Source organism: Camelus ferus, chromosome 22 (assembly GCF_009834535.1).
Source record: "Camelus ferus isolate YT-003-E chromosome 22, BCGSAC_Cfer_1.0, whole genome shotgun sequence".
NCBI lineage: Eukaryota > Metazoa > Chordata > Mammalia > Artiodactyla > Camelidae > Camelus > Camelus ferus.
Window position 1 is genome coordinate 20,987,998 of NC_045717.1, and position 20,294 is coordinate 21,008,291.

At 49.4% G+C, this 20,294-nt stretch overlaps 1 protein-coding gene across 11 annotated transcripts in view; it reads left to right on the forward strand.

The window, feature by feature from the left end:
- The first annotated feature begins 2,202 nt into the window (after positions 1–2,202).
- The window catches only part of DNM2 (dynamin 2), an 82,473-nt gene continuing 64,381 nt past the window's right edge, over positions 2,203–20,294 (forward strand). For 4 of the 11 annotated variants that reach the window (XM_032465633.1, XM_032465630.1, XM_032465635.1 and 1 more), the window contains exon 1: positions 2,203–2,530. In XM_032465633.1, the coding sequence (XP_032321524.1) occupies positions 2,370–2,530 (161 nt within the window). In that variant the 5' untranslated portion in view covers positions 2,203–2,369. The remainder of the gene's footprint in view (positions 2,531–20,294) is intronic. The other 7 variants (XM_032465629.1, XM_032465634.1, XM_032465632.1 and 4 more) reach the window with 2 other exon arrangements.

The following is a 20,294-nucleotide window of genomic DNA, read 5'->3' on the forward strand; positions in this document are numbered from 1 at the left end:
TCCGTGTCTTCTTGGGGAGGTGGCCTGTCTTGGTCCCTTTACTGGTCTGAGTGTTACTGGGGTCCATGAGCCCTCACCCCCCACCCCCATAGATAATAGCAAGTAACCATAGCAACAGCTGCTATTGGAAACCTAGCATGTAGGAAGTGCCCACAGTGGGATCTGCATCCCTTTCCTGTTGCTCGGTACCCCAAGCCATCCTTGGGGTGGGCATTCTGGTCCTTCCCCTTTTTATTGGTCCAGAGAGGGGGAAGTTGCTTGCCCAATGTCACCATCAAGGAAGTAGCAGTCAGGCCCCAGAACACCTGCTCTTTGCCTGACTCTTCAGACATATGGCTTAATCTCATTATCAGTAGAAGTTACACTGTGCCTGGCACTGTTCTAAACGATTGTCAAGTGTCTTTAATTCTTGCAACTTTGTAGTGCTCCATTTTACAGATGAGGAAACTGAAGGTCAGAGAAATGAAGTCACTTGGTCATTATCACCCAGCAAATAAACAGGCTCAGGATCTAATCCAAATATGGCCAATTATAGAGCTGGTCCTCTTAGAAGATAAGGTTTTTTAAATTGAAAAAGTAACACATGTGTAGGATCTACAATTCAAATATCATAAAAATGCAACTACTTTGATCAACTGATATATTCTTTCAGCAATTTTCCACATGTACATATTTTTTTCATGAATGTCAGTATCCTTTACATGCAATTCTCTACCTTGCTTTTTTCCCTTTCTCTGAGTATATCTCAAATTGTTTACATGTCAGTACATGAAAACTTCCTCAGTCTTTTTTTTTTACAGCTGCTGCATAGTATTTATTTAATAAGCTCCATAAATGGGCAGTTAGGGTGTTTCCAGGTTTCTGTGATTGTGCTTAAGGTAGCAGTGCCAGACATTGTTGATTGTTTTTTTTTTGCCTATCTCTGAGATCTGGGGTTTTGGGTCATGGAGCAGGCATATAACTTTGGCCACTCTGCCATCCTCCTACTCACTGTTTCTCCATTCTCCTGTTACCACTGTGCCCTGTCAGCCCACTTCCCCACCTCCTTTGCTCCTGGCTCCTTACTGGGCTGCTTCTCTTTGGCCCTTCTATGTCCAGAGGAATCAAATCAGTTGTCTTCAAATCCTTCCACCTATCCCTGGCCTCTTTTCCAAGTGGCCAAGAGTCCCAGTTTCCAGAACCCCCAACATTGCCTACAAAATAGCGTGTCTTTTCCTGGGGAGAGGATCCGTTACCTTTCAATTGTGTACTCAAAAATACCCAAGATGTGCTAAAGTTGAAGAGGCAGGGAAACAGCGTTGGAGCGTTAGCTGCATCAGGACAGGCGTGAGCAGAAGATATTCCTAGGGGTGGGCCTAGCAAGGTCCTGGAGGCGTGACTTAATAGTAATGAAAGTGGGAACCAGGTGGCGTGCTAGACTGCCTCTCCCCTAGGAACCACTAACAGCGCCTCACCTTCAAAGTGTACTGGGACCCCGCGCAAGGAGCTGATTTGCAAGCCTAGGGCCGAGATGCATTTTGGGACTTGTAGTTTTCTTTACAGCCCCAAAACTCACAAGTGACAATCATGACTGAGTCCTACCACGAGGTGGCGCGTGTTGGCGAGTACTGTCGGCCTACCCTCTGCTCCAGAAGACTGACATTCAACAAGCACAAGTAAGAACGGGATATTCTTTGATTGACAGATACAGTTTTCAATCGGAGTCAAGACTCAGCGGTTAGAGCCCACCCTCTTTTGATTTGTTGGCTAATGGAACAGAGTGATATTTATATAAACCAATAGGACATTTTTAGGAAACTAAGTAGTGTCAAGTGACACACCAGGGTTTAAGAACCGATCCCAGTATCATTGGTCAGCTTCCTTGACTGACGGGTCCTCCTACCAATAAGACTGGCGAATGTTCTTGTCATCCGGGAACTCCACCCTATGGGCGGGGCCAACATGCTTTTCCCGAAACACCGCCTCCCGGCCTGGACAACTCGCTTCCCGCCTCTATTGGCTCTTGCACAACAGCGACAGTTGTTGCCTCCAATGAGCCCGAGAGATGGTTCCCCGTGGGGAGGCTCATTCGGCCGTAGGCCCGTGCCTCGCTTTCATTGGCTTATGTCCAGGAGTGACGGCGCGGCCGACCAATTGGAGGCGGCGCGAGGGCTTCGGGCGCAGCCCCAGGGCCCGGGCGGGAGGTCGCTCGGGTCGGGTGTCGCCTGAGAACCGGATGAGGCGGCGACCGTGAGGCCGAGCCGGGAGCGGGCGTCGCACCGAGGGCCGGGCAGGCGGGGAGCAACGGCCGCAGACGCCGCGGGGCCGCGTCGTTGAGGGCCAGGGGCGGGCGGGGAGCGCGGGGCGCTCGGGCCGGGGCCGCCGGCGCCATGGGCAACCGCGGGATGGAAGAGCTGATCCCGCTGGTCAACAAGCTGCAGGATGCCTTCAGTTCCATCGGCCAGAGCTGCCACCTGGACCTGCCGCAGATCGCCGTGGTGGGCGGCCAGAGCGCGGGCAAGAGCTCGGTGCTCGAGAACTTCGTGGGCCGGTGAGCGAGCGCGGCGGCGGTGGCTGGCGGGCGGCGGCGGCCTAGGGCGCGGAGGGCGGACCGGGAATGGCGCGCCCTGCGCCGCCGGCGTAACTGCGGCGCTTGCGTGCCCGCGACGGGGACGGGGACAGGGAGGCGGGCCCTGTGGGACGTCCTGGGCGGAGGGCTTCCTGCAGAGGCTAGGGAGCCGGCCCAGACCCCAGGGGCGTCTCACGAGCTGGGGGGGCGTGGGCCAGGAAGGGCAGTGGACCTCCACCTGCTCTCTGGTCCCTAGCTCTAGTGGGTGAATTCTGCCATCTGGTTGCTTGTGTGCCAGGTGTAGGTCTCCCTTTTCTGAAACCTGTCACCTAGATATCTATTGGGCCGACCCCTGCAGTCTGGCTGGCTGTTCATTTATCTGGAGCAGCTCTTGCCGTCTGGTTAGCTGTCTCTCTGTCCTGGACAGGCTTCTCCGCCACCATCATTTGGCTGTCCATCTGTCCAGTACCGCAGGGCAAACCCCTGCTGCCTGGCGAGCTGTTCAGGATGACCCGTCTTGTCTGGCTGCCCATCCGTGCCCCTCACAGACTTTAACACTGAGCTATTCTTCTGTTGCTTTGCCCCAGCTGGCCTCTGCTGGACCCTAGTCTGACTGGCTGGCTGGACCCTAGGGGACCCTGTTGGCTGGCTGTCCTGGGCTGACTCGTCAGCTTGGTGCTTGGTGAACGCTGGCTCCTTCTTCCTAGTGGATCCTTTTGTCTGTCTATTCTGGTGTCTGTCCTTCTAGGCTGCCTGTCAGTGCCCTAGCTGTCCTTGACTGTCTGACCCAACCTCTGGCAGTGGTGGGAGCATGCAGAGGAGAAGGGAGCTGAAGGATGGGACCTGAACTCCTCTCAATTGAAAGTAGGACCCTGGGGGAAACTTTCTCCAGGACTCTTTCCTGGCCCATATTGGGATGTCTCTGGGGCACTGGAACATAGGGGCCAGCCCTCAAGCGAAAACCTGCAAATTGGGGGCCTTTCTTGGATCCTGGGAAGAAACTTGCCTGATCAGGCCTCAGTGGCAAGAACTGGGACACAGCCTTCCTTGCGCAGCCCTGAGAAGTCTGTTTGCCCATCTGTCCAGTGGGCAAATTCCTCTCTGGGCTCTTTCCAGGATTCTGGAAGCTAAAGGAGGAGAATGGTTCCTGTGGCCATTGAGGGCAGTTGGTTCTTCCCTCTCCCTTCCCCCACCTCTTGCCCTTCTGCCTCCCAGATGGGTGGCCACTTCTCCATTCTGGGAAGGACTCCATTTGAGACTGGCTGCAAATGATAATGTCATAGTCACCGTTACTGTTACTGTTGTTGCTATCAGTGTTAAGAGGTAACATTCATCTAGCAGGCCCCAGGCTGAGTTCTTTCTTGGTTTAGCTCAGAAAGGACTCGCTGTTTGCCCAAGGCCACCAGGCTGGCGCTCAGTGGAGCCCAGCTGGGAACCCATCCCCACCCTTGCCTTCCCAGAGACCTGGGGTTTTGTTCCCAGCAGCATGAATTTCCTCCTTTGCCTCTTTGTCTTTGGCACATTGCCTTCTGTCCACTGTGGCAGAAAGGTGTGGACTTGGGATCCGCCGGGTCTGGGCTGAGCCTTTGGTTGGGCTCTGGGCCCCCTGCTTGGCCATCTTCTTGCCTGTCCAGGCTTCCAGTGGGTGTCTGCAAAGGTCTGTTCATTTCCTTTGCCTTGTCACCTTGCACAGGGTGTTTGATCTCTCTTAGCCTCAGTTTCCCTTCATAAAAATGGGGTGATGGACCCTCAACAAGACTGTTGCAAGGATGATGTGTTGAAAGTGCGTACTTAGCATGGTGCCTGGCACACAGTAGGTCTACACGGATGGGGCTTTTATTCCCCAGTCTGGTTCTTTTCATATCGACAACAGAAGCCAGTCCGAATTAAAGTGCCCTAAAGTTATGCCCTCTGGACTTCATTTAAGCCTTTTGTGGCCGGCACTGCTGTGATACCATTTTCCAGAGCAGAAAACTAAGGCTCAGAGAGCTGTGCATTCTTGCTTGAGGCTGTCCAGTGAGGGACTGAGGGCTCTGGGTTAGGGACCCCAGGTCTCACTCCCATCCCCACCTCTCCTCTGTCCCTCTGGCCCTCACCTTTCCCTCCCACCCACCTGGGCGTCTGGCCACTGCCAACTGCTACTGAGCTGGCTCTGGTGGCAACCTCCTCCCTGAGCCTACAGTGTGACCTAGGTAGTTAAGGGCGTTAATACAGGGCTCAAGAACCAAAGCTGTACAAAGGCCTTTCTCTGGGTATGGGGTGCTCAGAGCCAACTGCTCTTTGTTTCTGGAGTGCGGGTAAGGCTTCTCAGCTACAAAACCCTGCCACCGGGGGATGTCGGGCGGGCCTCGCTTTGAATCCCTCTTTTCGTGACTTTGGCTGAACTGTGCTGAAGCTGAGGACCGTTTCCTCCCTGGCACCGTGGACTCACACAGAGGCTCTTCCAGCTAGTTTCAGGGAACAAACAAGAGCGTGTCAAGGTTCTGGGCCTGGGGGGGCAGCATGGGCTGCTCTGTTTCCCTGCCTCCCCCTTGTGGGTTTTCTAAGAATGTGGTCCGAGTGAGAGTGGCCCGGATGGCTCAGCCCTGTACCAGGTGTTGCAGGTTGGTCACCCTTGGGCTGAAGCTGGCTTGCCCCATCAGTACGGTATTTAACATGTTTTGTTTTAATTAGCTGCCAACATTTAAAAATGAGATCTCACATCAAAATTGGATTTTGGTAGCGCTAGCAAATACGCAAGATCTTTAGAGTTTAGTGGCATAGCGCACAGGCTCTGGGCCCTAGGCCTGGCTCCAACACATTTGGCTGGGTGACTTTGGCCAAGGAAAATGGGGTGATAACTAGGCCCTCCTAGCAGGACTGGGTGAACTAACGGTGTTGGGTATGTGGACCTGGTACGCGTGGCTGCTGCTGTTAATAGTCATAGTATTCTGACCTCCCTGGGCCTGTGTCTCTCCTGCCACCAACTGCCTAGATCTCAGAAGCCATGGGCTGCCCTATCAGACTAGGAGTGGCCACTTGAGCTGCCACAGTCCCCACTCCTCCCTTGTGCTTTCTCGGGCCCATCTCATATTGGCCTGGAGGCTCCTGGCCCTGGGAACCTTTAAGTTTAAGACCCAAGTCTTCTCCCACCCTGGACCGGCCAATGGTCGTGGGCGGGGGATATGGCTCCCTGGTGCCTTGTTACTTAGTCTCTGGGAGCTGGCAAGAAGCAAGGGGTTTGGAAGTTTTTCCTCAGGGAAAAGAGCAGGAGGGAGAGGCTGAAGTTGAGATTGAGGCCTCCCAGGCATGGGCTTGATCCTGTGAGCCTTTCCTTTCTGAGCCTCAGTTTCCCAGCTAGGAAATGGGGCTGTTAACAGTATCAACTCCTGGGCCCCATTCAGGGCACTAGATTGGGTGTGTTTCATCTCTCAGGGCAGATAAGTGCATTCCCTGCCTGTCACTGAGGGTGGAGTGAGGATTAAATGAGACCACTTAGGGGGCTTCGAAGAGTGGCGCAGAAAAAGCACTTAAAATGGCACGCATTTTTCATTTGTTAATTGAAAAATGTTTTCTGAGCAAGTTCACTCTGTGCAGGGTTCTGTTGTAGGGCTGCAGACACAGCCCTGAGCAAGACACCAAAACCCCTGCCCTAGGGGAGCTAGCCTTCCAGCAGGGAGCAGATAAAGAAGAAACAAGGTAGAAGGTGATAACTGTTTCCGGGGGAAAAAAGAGCAGGATTATGGAGAGGGTAGGGGGACATTGCAGTTTCAAAGGTTTTAAATGGGGAAGGTCAGGGAAGGCCTTAGGGAAGTGAGGGAGGACCCACCAGCGGAGATCTGGGGGAAGAGCATCCCAGATTGTGTGAACAGCCAGTGCAAAGGCCCTGAGTTGAGAGTGTGCCTGGAGGACAGTATAGTGGGAGAGTAGGGGGAGTGGAAGCTGGGTAGATAATGGGGTAGGGTGGGGTGCCGGCCACGCCAAGCCTTGGGGACCAGGGAGGGCCCTGAGTAGAGGGAAAGCTGCCGGTGGCCCTGTTACTCTCCCGCTGGGCCTGGGCAAGGTGAGCGCTCTTGCCTTTGATTTGCAGCTTTACCTCCATGTTCTCAGTGAGTAGTACCTGCGGACACATGTCCAGCCTGATGCTGTTCTTCTTTTAACAAGAAGCAGCTGCTCACGGACTCCACCATCTCCAGCTGCGTTTCCGTTCGGTCTTCAGTGATGTGTCCTTGAGGGGATGTGGCTGTCTCATGGGGCTGCCCCCAGGCACACAGTGGGCGCTGGATGAATGCGAGTCAGGTGACCATTGGCTCATGTCCTTGCCGCACTGAGGGTGGGCACATGGGCTGCCCTTTGGGTTGCTTTGTCCCTCAACAGATCTTGGAAATGACAGCTCCTATTCCCATTGTCCTTCCTTTTGGGTAAAGCCGAAGTGCCTTTTCTGTGTGTTCTGTAGAACCCGGGCCACCCGGAGCAGGGGGAGTCTGGAGGAGCCTGTGGGAATGTGGCTGTGGTGGCGTTGCCGCCCATCACCTTGAATGGCCTCACTTCTTGGATCTCAGTTTCCTTGTCGGGAAAATGGGGGTCGTGATGGTCCCTCTCTCTTGGGAGCGGGTTAAGCATCAAATGAGCTATAATCCTTGTGAAATATCAGATTGGTGCATTTGTATAGCCCTTGGTCAGGACGCTGAAGATCCCCTGTTAATTTCTTTCTCCTTAAAGAGAAGGAGTTCATGATTACTTTATTGCTGTAAGTAACACCTCACTTTAGCACAAACACTCATTGAGTGCCCATCGATGTAGTTTCAGCTCTGGGATGCAGCCGGAACCAGCTGGTGAACCAGGTCCTGAAATGCTAGTGGGAGCCTGCTCCTGCTGTTTCTAAGTGGGAATGGTGGCTGAGAACAAATATTTGGCCCTGAGAGTTTTTACGCTCATTTAGTGTGTGATGGTGGGAAATTGGGAGTAAAAAGGCCTAACAGTAGCGAATTGGCTAGGCGAACAATGTGTCCCGACAGCCAGCTAGGAAATAGCTCCCCAGAGTGATCTAGAAGAGGATTTAATGACCCAGAAAGCCGTGAGACCTGCTAGGGCCTGGACCAAGTGGACGTGTGACCCCACCTTATTCAAAACGGTTGTATTTTCGTAGTCAAAAGCCTGGAAAGATGTACGGCCCCGAACCCCCCACATGGGTTGTCTCCCCACGTGATTCTTGGTTTGTTTTTTTTTTTCGTTTTGGGATTATGTTTGTAACCAGGAAGACAGATTTCTCCAGAGCTCAGCTCTGGGCTGCCCAAATGCTTTTCAGAGTTATTTGTCTGGGGATAATGGCCCTCGCTAGGTACACACATTGAAATCCCCTGGTTGTAAGTCCGATTGATTGTGGGTGAGGGCAGAGGACGGCCTCATGGACAGTTCTAGATTTGGAGTTTTCAAAGGTAGCAGGGGCGGAAGGGGCTGTCACTGAGTGGAACCCTATCTCCCTCTCTCTCTCTCTCTCTCTCTCTCTCTCTCTCTCTCTCTCTCTCTCTCTCTCTCTCTCTCTCTCTCTCTCGTGTTTGCATTTGGCTCAGAGCCGCATCTGCCAAGCTTTTGCCCGATTTGAATGAAAATGCCAAAATTACAGGCTCCTCGACTGCATAAAAAAATGGGGACAGCATCTAACCCTTAATTTTCTGAGGTTGCCAACCGCATGCTGTAATTAAGCCCTTATTGTGTTAAAGCTTGTGTGAAAAATGCAAGCCAATAATGAGGTATTTATAGGCCATTAGCTACGATCCGAATAAAGAAAAAAATTGCTCTACCTTTAAGCAGAATGGCCCTGGAGAGAAATGAGTCCTGCTTCCAGGTACATTTGGGGTTCCTGTTAGTACTGGCAGCGCGGTCCCTGCTCAGTGCTGGGGATTTTTCCCCCTTGGAGCCCCTTCGCCTTGGGCAGGGGGCTGGGTGGCCCTCTGGGTTTCACCTGCTGCTGGGTGTTTATGACACAGTAAGAACTGATGTTTGTGGAGAATCGCCCTGTGCTGTGCCCCAGGGACTCAGGTCTAAAATCTGCCCGGGTGGTCCCAGCAGTCCCTGCTTTACAGGTAAGGAAACTGAGGCCCGGGGGGGCTGGATTGAAGTCACACAGAGAGGGTTGCAGGAGCGGGGCCTGAGCTGGGCCCGTCTCCTCCAGAGCCCAACGCCCGGGGATGGTGGGGTTGGGAAGTTGTGTCCGTGGCTTTCGGCAGTGGGGTCGGTAGTGGACACTCTGGCACTTGTACCCTGGGGGTGGATGCAGCGACTTCTGACTTTCAGGGTCCTTAGTGGTTATCAGCCATGTGTCTGACAGCAGGTCTTAAGTAGTCCGTACTCTGTGCTGGGTGCTGGGGACCGAGATGGACGGAGATCAGGAGAATGATTAAATGAGCAACAACATTCTGAAGATGGAGAAGTGCAGTGAAAATGGTGGGTGGAGCAAGAGAGGGGCTGGGCGGGGACTGCTTCAGACCAGGCGGTCAGGGTGAGCCCTGCTATGGAACCAGGCCCTCGAAGGCCCCGGGAGAAGAGTGCCCCAGGCAGAGGGATGTGTAGGAACAGAGGGCTCCGCAGGTGCCCCCTTCAGATGTGGAAAGGGGACTGAGGCAAGTGAAGGCAAGACCGATGGGCACCCAGCAGTCAGGAAGCTGCCTGTCAGAGGCCTGCTTTTCCTCGATTTTCAGTCACATATAGAACACTGAGAACAGCGTTCTTGTAAAAAGGGACACCGTGACAGATGAGGAAGAACGCACTGCCCACCCTGTCCCTCCCTTCCAGCTCCATGTGGAAACAACATTGCCAGTTTGGGGTCTGTCCTGCCAGACCCTCTCATGTGTTGATGTAGGTAGTGCAGGTCGGTACCTGTAGAAAATTCACAGCATGGTTCGGGTTGCTTCTTTTTTGGTATGTTTTCCAGAACTGGTCCCACCTTGATGATATCGTTTGGCAACTTGTTTTCCAGCCACTCAACACATCCTAGAAGGTCCTTCTGTTGGAATGTTTATAACTGCTGCTCGGGGCTTCCAGACTGTCCCTGAGGGATGAGAGTGAAGGCAGGGGGCCCACGGGGGTTGTTGCAGGAGTCATGATCCTTGCTGGGGCCGAGGCACAAGGCACCTTGCCCACTTTGAGGCCAGTGCTTGATCTCCGTTTGCTGATGAAGAAACTGAGTCACAGGGGCTTGCCCAAGGGGCCAGACTTGAACCCAGGGCCTCAGCCATCATGGAGGCCTCCCCCCTGGGCCTGCTGGCCTGTCCCTGGAGTAGCGCCCTTACCCCTGGCTTCATTGGGTTTTCCTTTTCCCCGTGGCCTGGCTTCAGGGTCTAGTGTTAACTCCTCCTGTGCTGTGCTTGTACCTCTCAGTGGCCTCAGAAGTTTCTGGAACAAGGCCAGGTGTTGGGGAATAACCTAAACCCTTGTGGGGTCCCTGCAGTGCCTGTTGGGGTCCCTGCTGCCACAGCTCAGCAGCTCGAGTTGCCCCTTTCAGTGGTGATTGGGGGGTGGCTCTGGTCTTGCACTGAATGGACTTTCCGTGTCTTTGACACACTCGCCGCATGCCAGGCACTGAGTACTGTCACCTGGGGTCAATCCCATTGTACAAATGAGACAGTTGAGGGTCAGAAATGGGGCAGGCAGGTGGGGGCCTCTCAGCTCCATCCTCACCCACTTGGTCACTCTACCATATTTTTCCCTGGTGCAGGGTGGTGCAGTCAAAGTGAGCAGCAGAGGCTGGTTTAAATGGGGATGTCACAGTGAGCAAGGCCCAAGAGGTCCTTCTCTTCTCAGGGGGCACCTTCCAGTGAGAAGTGAGTGGAGGCATGTGGAAGATGGAGGCCCTGATAGGGAGCCTTGGGGCAGGAATGGTGGACAGGGAATGCTTCTTGGAGGAGGCAGTACATCTTCCTGCCTCGGTGAGGACAGGCAGGAGCTGCCTGGAAGCAGACAGGTGACCACTGAACTTGTTCCCTTGTGCTCATCCTGCCTGGCTGTGGGCCCCGGCTCAAGGCTCATGCCCTGTCATCCAAAGGAGTCTCTCTTGTCTTTTTCACAACTGCATAGTACTCCACAGTACAAAGGCACCTTTGTTCATTCACCAGCCTCTTGGTGATGTATGCTGAGCTGTTTCCAGTCATCCAGCCTCAGGATTTGCCTACAGACATGGGACACCAGTGCAGAATGTGAGTGAGGAGGACATGGGGAGATTGGTGGCCAGCACTGGGTATGTGGGCTTCACCTCCCTGTGTGTGGTAGCCAGGCTGCTGCCCAGCAGCTGCTTCACCTGGGTTGTAGGGGTGGATTTGGGATTGGTCAGTCCCTCCCGATGCCCCCACATCAGCATGTCCTCACCACACTTCACCCTCTCCTGATCTCTTCCATGGTCTGGGCCAATGCAGTTGCCTCTGCCCTGGTTCCCTGGCACCTGCTCTCACCCCTGTGGCGTTCACAGAGTACCCGTGAACACCCGAGTCAGGGCATGTCCCTCTTCTGCCCACCACACTGTGTGGCTCTCACCTCACTTGGGGTGAAAGTCCCAGTCAGTCCTTTGTGGCCCTCAACACCTCCCTGCCCTCACCTGCTCCCCCCTCCGCCATGCTCATCCCGCCAGACACGGCTGCCCCTGAACCCCCTGAGCTCATTCCTACCCAGAGTCTTTCTCTTCCTTCCTCTGCATTTCCTCTTTGTCCAGAGCTCCGCACAACCTGCCCCTCTCTTCTCGGGCCCCTGCTCCACCCTCATCCCTCTGAGAGGCTCACCCTGACCTACCCTGGTTCACACAGGGTCCCAGTGCTTAGATGGAGATGTGTTTTCGTCAGAGCTCTCATTAGGACATGAAACTATTTTGTGTTGCTTCCTCCCCACTCCCCAAACGATGGATCCTCAAGGGCAGGGATCTTAGAGTGTTCCTCGCCATCCTGGCACATAGTAGGGGCACCATGTATTTGCTGCATGATTGTACCTAGAAACGAGAATTGGATTAATTTCACTGCACAGATGTGCACTGAGAAGGAGGCCAGAGGACAGCCCCGGGACTTGTCTTAGGAGGCTTGCAGCCCACCCTGTGAACAGAAGAGGGGCTTGGGGGTGCTCCAGGGAGGACAGAGGCAAGTGTGTCTTCTTTATAGGGAGGGCTGTGGTTTGCTCCCAGCATGGAGTAATACCAGTAACGGGCCAAGACCACGAGGCTGGCCAGGCATGGGTGTCTCTCTGGACTGGCCTCCTGGCTATGAGATGGGGCTGAGCAGGGTCCTTCCCCGGGCTCTGGTGACCAAGGGTCCACACGGCTTCCAAGGAGGTGCCCGCTCTGACTCTTGCTTCTTGCCTGGGTGCCAGGTGGCCCTGGCAGGAGTGGCTCTGCTCTGTCCAGGCACTTGAGCACTCCTGCAACAGGGGCTCGATGTTTGAAGGCAGCCCGCCTTCCCCCGCCCATGGATGCCCAAGTGCTCAGAACCAAGGAAAGGAAGCTGCTGGGCTCGTGGCTTCGCAGTCTTGGCAGCCCATTAGTACCTGTTGGGGGAGATGTCATGAAATACTAGTGCCCAGTTCCAGACCCCTCTGCAGACCAACCTAAACCTCCCCAGGGCGGGGTTCCGGGCATGTGCCATAGCACAGAGAACCGCTGCTCTGTTTATCACAGGAGACCCTGTGGCTAACCTTGAACCTGCTTGGACCACAGACCCGTGAGGTGTAGGCACGTTGCCAGCAGAGCCATCCAGGCCCCAATAAACCCTCCTCCTCATGGAGGAGAAAGAGCCCTGGAGACTCTGCCCCATGACACATTTTCCCAGTGATAAGAGTCTACAGGGACTGGCAGGCAGGCGAGCGAGCAGAGCAGGCAGGAACAGTCCCAGCTGGGGTTACGCCTGCCTGCTGAGTGATACACCCTGGCACGGCACGGCCAACCCTGGAGGAAGCCTTGTGGTGGGTCAGGGACACAGTCCCTTCTGTCCCAGCCATGGGCCCTGTGTCTTCTGTGCTGATGGCTATGATCCTTCTGGAGGATCACAGCCTCCTTACCTACAAGGGCCCCAGCTGCCCTGCAGCCAGGGAACCAGTGGCTTTGAGGATGATGCCCTTAGAAGTTTTTCTTTTCTTATTAGCAGGGCGATGGCATCCCAGAAATCTATAAATCACGATTGGGGGCCTGTGACCGGAGGTGGTGAGCCGCCGACTCAGCTCCAGGGAGGCTGCCTGTGGTTGGGGCTGGCATGTCCTCTTGTCTTGCAACACTCAGTTCCCCTCATCGGGGCGGAAGCCATTCAGACGGAGGCCCGCCTCCTGCGGCTTCTGCCCTGGTGACATCTCCCAGTGGCACCGCCTGGCACAGGTCACCAGGGAGCTCAGAGCAGGCCACTTTCTGAGGTGGGGAGGCCCCACCTGGAATACATTCCCCACACTAAGTGCAAAATGTTGTGCTGGCGTGATTTTTAACTGAGTGTTATTGGACCATTGACTCATTGTAAAATAAAATTCTCTCCTTTAGGAAGAGTAAGGTGGAGGTGCCTAGTGCCCTTTGCTTGGGACCACCTTCATGAGCTTGTGACTCTTGGCATATCGTTTTTCTATATTTCTATATGTGAACGTCCCCTGTACCCACACCTCTTCCCCAACTGCCATGATTAAGTCTGTCTTTTCAAAGTCCAAAGCCTCACTTTCAAAGTCCAAAGCCTCACAAGGTGTCCATCTCATGCCAGGTTCTTAACTATTTATTGTCTCGAGGGGTTTTTGCCTTTGTTTTGTTTTTAAGAAAGTTTTAATTTTGGAATCATTTTAGATTCACAGAAAATAAATAAGCTTTAAATTTACAGAAAAGTTACGAGGATAGTACAGAGAGCTCCCGTACACTCTTCTCTCCCTAATGTTAACATCTTACCTTGCCTTGGTACATTTCTCCCAACTAAGAAATTCACCTTGGCGTAATATTGTTATTAACGAAAGCAAGGCTTTATTCAGACCTCCCCAGTTTTCCCTATTATGTCCTTTTTCTACCCCAGGACCCCTTCCAGGACCGCACACTGCGTTGAATTGTCACGTCTCCTTAGTCTCCACCCATCATGACAGCGCCACGGCCTGCCTTTCATAATCTTGCTGTTTTATAGTGTCCTTCGGTTTGGGTTTATCTGGCATTTTCTCGTGATTAGACTGGGGCAACGGGTTTTGGAGAAGGAGACCATGAAGATGAGGTGCCTTCTCGTCACACCCTGTCAGGTGTCCATGATACCCACCCGGCTTATTGTGGGTCATGTTGACCATGGTCTTTTGATTGAGGTGGCATCTGTCAGCTTTCCTTGCTGCAGAGTTACTCTTTTTCTCCTTTTCTACGCTATCCTTTGGAAACATCGAGGGTCCTTTTTAATATAATTGTTTGAATAGGTAATATGTCCAACATGGCAGCAAGTTCAAAAGTATCTGAGAGGATGGAAAGAGAAGCCTGCTTCCTGCCCACCTGCTCCTACAGCCGTGGCTGACCGTTCTCGCTAGTCTCCTGTGTCCTCGTGGTTTCTCAGTGCAAACAGAGGCAGATACGAATGTGTGTGGATTCTCCCCTCTCCTGTCCAGCTTTACACCCTGTTCTGAACAACGAGGTTGTCACTTAACAGTACTTCTTGAAGATCTTAGTGTATCAGCACAGAGAGCATGCTCATTCGTGGGGTTTTTTTCCCCCACCCTCGAGATGTAATCTACATATAGTAAACACACAAAGAGTTGTGTAACTGTCACCACAATCGGCATAGAGCACACTGCCATCACCCTCCAAAATTCCCGTGCCCTTTTGCAGTCACTGCTGCCCCCGCCTTCCCCAGGACCTACCGATGGATTCTCCATGCTATGGTTTTGCCTTTCCTGGGATATGTCAGTGTACTCAAGTAGTCTTTTGAGTCTGGCTTGTTTCACTCTGCATAACACTTTGAGAGCCATCCAGTCCAGGTGCCTCAGTAGTTCAGTCCTTTTTGTTGCTGAGGATTGCTTCATGGTGTATCTGGTCCACCGTCTGTTGAACTGTTCCCTCCTCTGAAGGATGCTAGGGTGTCCCAGTCCTTGGCGATTATGAATAATGCTGATATCAACATTCACATGCAAGTTTCTGTGTGCCTTATAAATGTGATACATTCTGAGTTAATTTTTGTAAGACTTGTGAGATATAGATTGAGGTTTATGATTTTTTTTTGCGTATGAGTGTCCAGTTGTCCCCATACCATGTATTGAAAAGACCATCCTTTTCCATTGAGTTGCCTGTGTCAGAAATCAGTTGACGGTGTTTGTGTGGGTCCGTTCTGGACTCTGTTCTCCCACATTGATCAATGTGTCTGTCCTTTGGCCAGAACCACATTTCTTTATTACTGTAGCTTTATAGTCAGTCTTGAAATCAGGCCAGCGCATCTTCTTTGTTCTTTTTGGAAATTGTTTTGGCCAGTCTACTTTCTTTGCCTTTACATGTAAATTTTAGAGTCAGCTTGTTGATTTCCACAAAAATTTGTGTGTTGGTATAGGCAGAGCTTTGCTATTAGTTTTTGTAACTGTATTATACTCCCTCTAACATCAGCGCTCACCTGGACCAGTGCAGTCGCCTCCTGCTCCGTCTTGCATCTTCTGACCTCACTGCTCCCACACCGCAGGCTGTTCTCCCTACAGTGGTCAGACGGAGCCTCTTAAGAACATGCTCCTCCTCTGCTCACAATCCTCCATAGCTCCTAGCTCCCTCAGTATAAAAACTAAAGTCCTCACTGTCACCCAGAAGGCCCTGCGTGATCTTCTTACCCCTCTCCCCCAGCTCCATCACCTCTCCCCCTACTCCTCTCTCACTTGCTCTTTGACCCACACTGGGCTCCTCACTGTTCCCCAGATGTGTTAAGCACAGCCCCACCCCCGGGCCTCTGCACGTGTCCCCCCACCCCCGCCTGGAAAGCTGCTTACCTCTGATAGCCCTGTGGCTCATTCATCAGCTCTGTCAGCCTCTGCTCAGATGTCTCCTCAAGAGGCCCTCCCTGGCTACTCAGCTACAATGTCCCCACACTTACTACTCCATCCTCTGTCCCTGCTTGATTTTTCTTGGAATCACTTGCCACTCCATGCCCTTGTCCCACCTGTCTATTTGGTTTATTGTCCACCTCCACCCGGAGGTAGGTGAGTGCCCTGATGGTGGGGCCTTACTCCTGGGTGTGCCTCTGTCCCTTGCACGGTGCCTGGCGTGTATTAGATGCTCTAGAAACTCATCTCTCTCTGTGTGTAAACTCACCCCTCTGCGTCTCAATTACTGAGCCGGAAGCTCTCAGCACAGGTAGCTGAGCCTGTTCTGTGCCAAACTGTGACCAGGGCCGCCACTCAGCTGGGGCCCAACAGACCCGGTCATCTCTTGGAGTTAGGCCAGATCAGGGAGGCACACACTAGTCAGACTCACCATGGAAATGGAGATTCTCGCTAAGGTCAGGGTCACAGGGGATGAGGCTGCAGGAGGACAGGATGAGGACGGGCAGTGGTCAGAGGCCGGAGCCTTCCTGCGAGGGTTTCTGTGGGTTTGCAGGAGTTTTTATCCTAAAGATGGATGATGGGCCTTGTTGGTACATGGATTGCTCTTGTGCTTTTGTTCTAAAATAACATCTTTATTGAAATACAATTCACAGGCCATAAAATTCATCCTTTTAGAGTGTACTGTCCAGCTGATTCTAGTATCTTCAGAGTTGTTCAAGATCACCACCATCTAATTGCAGAACATTTTCATTCCCCAGAAAGAAACTCTGTATTCATTCAGCAGTCCCTCCCCACCCCTGGGTCCTGGCAACGGCTTATCTGCTTTCTGTCTATGAATTTGCCTGTTCTGGACATTTCGTATGAATGAAATCATACACTCTGTGGCTTTTTGTGTCTGGCTTCTTTCACTTTGCATAATGTGTTCACGGTTCATCCATATCTATCAGAACTTTCTTCCTTTTGATGGCCAAATAATATTCCATTGTATAGCCATGCCACCTTTTATTTATCCATTCCTCAGTTGAGGGACATGTGGGTCGTTTCCACTTTGTGGCTGTCAGGAATAGTGCTGCTGTACAAATTTTTCATTTATTCTGGGTCTCTACCTGGGAGGGAACTTGCTGAGTCATTTGGTAGTCCTTATGTTTAACATTGAGAAACCCCCAGTTTTCCATGGCGGCTGCATTTTAATCTCACCGGCACTGTAGTGGGGTTTGGTTTCTCCACATCCTTCTTAACACTCCTTGTTATCTGTCTTGTTGAATTCAGCTTCCTAATGGGTGTTGATGTGGTGTTTTGCTCATTCTGATTTTTTTCCCCTAATTTCCCTAATGACTAATGATGACTTTTTGTGTGTTTATTGCCCATCTGTATATCTTCTTTGGAGATGTCTTCTTTTGAAATGTCTGTTCAGATCCTTAGTGCATTTTTAAATTGGGTTATTTGTCTTTTTATTGTTGATTTGTACAAGTTCTTTACATCTGGTATCAAAACCAAGCCTATCTTTTTTTCCTTCTGCCACTTACACTTTTGGTGTTCTACCCAAGAAACCAGGGAGGTCATATTTACTCTTATATTTTCTTTTAAATATTTTACAGTTTTAGCTCTTACATTTAGGTCCCTGATCAATTTTTTCCACTTTTTTTTTAATTGAAGTACAGTCAATTACAATGTATCGATTTCTGGTATACAGCAGCGTGTCCCAATCATACATATACATACATACATTTGTTTTCATATATTTTTCATTAAAGGTTATTACAAGATACTGAACATAGTTCCCTGTGCTATACAAAAGAAACTTTTTAAAAATCTATTTTTATATGTAGTGGCTAACATTTGTAAATCTCAAACTCCCAAATTTATCCCTTGTTTGTTTGTTAATGGAAGTACTGTGGATTGAACCCAAGACCTTGTCCATACTAAGCATGTGCTCTACCATGAGCTATACTCACCCCTCATCCCTGGTACATTTTGAGTTAACTTTTATATATGGTATGAGGTAGAGGTCCAACTTCATGCTTTTGCTTGTAGCTTTCCAGTTTGTCCCAGCACCATTTGTTGAAAAGAACATTCTTTACTCATTGAATAGTTTTGGCATCTTGGGTTAGAAATCACTTGGCTATAAATGCAAGAGTATGTTTCTGGACTTTCAAATCTGTCCCATTGATGTTTTATGTCTACCCTAATGCCAGTACCGCACAGTCTTCATTTCTGTGCCTGTAGTAAGTTTCGAAATTGGAAAGTGTGAGTTTTCCAGCTTTGTTCTTTTTCAGGCTTGTTTTGGCTGTTCTGAGTCCCCTGCATTTCCATCTGAATTTTAGGATCAACTTATTCATTACTGCAGAAAATGCTGTTGGGATTTTGAGGAGGATTGCATTGAGTCTCTAGATCAGTTTGGGGAATATTGTCATCTTAACAGTATTAAGTCTTCCAATCTGTGAACATAAGATGTGTTCATTTATTTAGGGTTTTAATTTCTTTCAACAATGTCTTTTAGTTTTCAGTGTAAAAGTTTTGTGCTCCTTTTGTTAAATTTGTTCCTAAGGGTTTTATTCTTTTTGATGATACTGTAAGTGGAATTTCTCCCTTAATTTCATTTTTAGATTGTTCACTGCTGGTGTGTAATACTATAACTGATTTTTGTTTATGGATCTTGTATCCTGCAACCTTGCTGAACTCATTTGTTATCTCTAATTTTTTTATTTTTTAATTTTGAGATTCCCTAGCATTTTCTGTAGACACGATCACGTCATCTGTGAATGGTTTTCCTTCTTGCATGGGATAGCTTTGCTTCTTTTTCTGCCTGCCTTCTCTGGCGAGGCCCCTAGTACCATGTCGAACAGAGGTGAGGGTGGACATCCTCGTCTTGCTCCTGATCTTAGAGGGAGACCTTTCAGCGTTTCACCAATAGGTGTGAGGTTAGCTGTGGGTTTTGTCTAGATGCCCTTTATCAAGGTGAGAAGGTTCTCTTCTATTCCTAGTTTGTTGAGTGTTTTTATCATGAAAGCGTGTTGGATTTTGTCAGGTGCCTTTTCTACATCTGTTGAGACAATCATACAGTTTTGTCATTTACTCTGTTAATGTGGTGCATCGTTTTGACTGATTTTCCCATTTTTGAACCACCATTCTTGGAATAAATCTCATTTGACTATAACACATAATCCTTTTTTATGTTACTGGATTCTGTTTACTACTATTTTGTTGTGGATTTTGTGTGTGTGCGTCTTTATTCATAAGAGGTACCAGTTTGTTGTTTTCTTGTGATGTTGTTGTCTAGCTTTGGTATCAGGGTAATACTGGCCTCAGAATGAGTTAGGAAATGTTCCTATTTGGGGGACAAGGTTCTGAAAGATCAGTATTAATTCTTTACCTGTTTGTTAGAACTCACCAGTGAAGCCATTTGGGCCAGGCTTTTCTTTGTGGGAAAGTTTTTGAGCAGAAATTCAATCTCTTGTCATAGGTCAATTCATATTTCTATTTTTTTTTTTGAGTCAGTTCAGTAGTTTGTGTCTCTAGAAATTTGTCCGTTTCATCTAGGTTATTTAATTTGTTGACATAGTATTTCTTTATAATCCTTTTTATTTATGAAAGGTTGACAGTAACATCCCCTCTTCTTATTCCTGATTTTAGTAGTTTGAATCTTCTCTCTTTTTTCCTTAGTTAATGTAGCTAAGTTTGTCAGTTTTGTGAATCTTTTCAAAGAACCAACTTTGGTCTTACTGACTCTCTATTTTTCTATTCTCTCTATTTCTTTTATTTCCTCTCTAGTCTTTATTTTCTTTCTGTTCACTTTGGGTTTGGTTTGCTTTTCTTTTTTCAGATTCTTAAGTGGAAGATTAATTTTTGATTTGAAATCCTTCTTCTTCTTTTAGAAAAAATTTAAAATTATTTTTAATTTAAAAAATTTTATAAAGCTTTATTGAGGTATAATTGATATATAAAAACCTCAATCTTCTTCTTTAAGATAGGTGCTGACATCTATAAATTTCCCTCTGTGTACTGCTTCCGCTGTATCCTATACCACTTGGTATATTACGCTTTCATTTCATTCATCTCAAAGTATTTTCTAATTCCCCTGGTGATTTCTTCTTTGACTCATTGATTATTTAGGAATGTGTTGTTTAATTTGCAAATACTTGTGAATTTCCCAAACTTTCCTTCTGTTACTGATTCCTTCCTTCCCTCCTTTCTTTTTTTTCTTACTGAAGTATAGTTGATTTACAATGTTCTGTTAATTTCAGATGTACAGCAAAATGATTGTTAAACAGACAGATATATTCTTTTTATTATAGTTTATTAAAAGATACTGAGTATAGTTCCCTGTGCTATATAAGTAGGACCTTGTTTATCTATTTTATATATAGCAGTTTGTGTCTGCTAATCCCAAACCTAATCTATCCCTGCCTCTCTCTCTCCTTTAGTTTGTTTTCTGTCTGTGAGTCTGTTTCTGTTTTGTAAATAAGTTCATTTGTATTCTTTATTTTAGATTCCGCATATTAGTGATATATGGTATTTGTCTTTTTCTAATTTACTTCACTTAGTATGATAATCTCTAGGTCCATCCATGTTGTGGCATTATTTCATTCTTTTCTATGGCTGAGTAGTATTCCATTGTGTATATATGCACCATATTTTCTTTATCCAACCATCTGTTGATGAACATTTAGGTTGCTTCCATGTCTTGGCTATTGTGAACAGTGCTGCTATGAACATTGGGATGCATGTATCTTTTCAAATTAGCGTTTTCATCTTTTCCAGTTATATGCCCAGGAGTGGGATA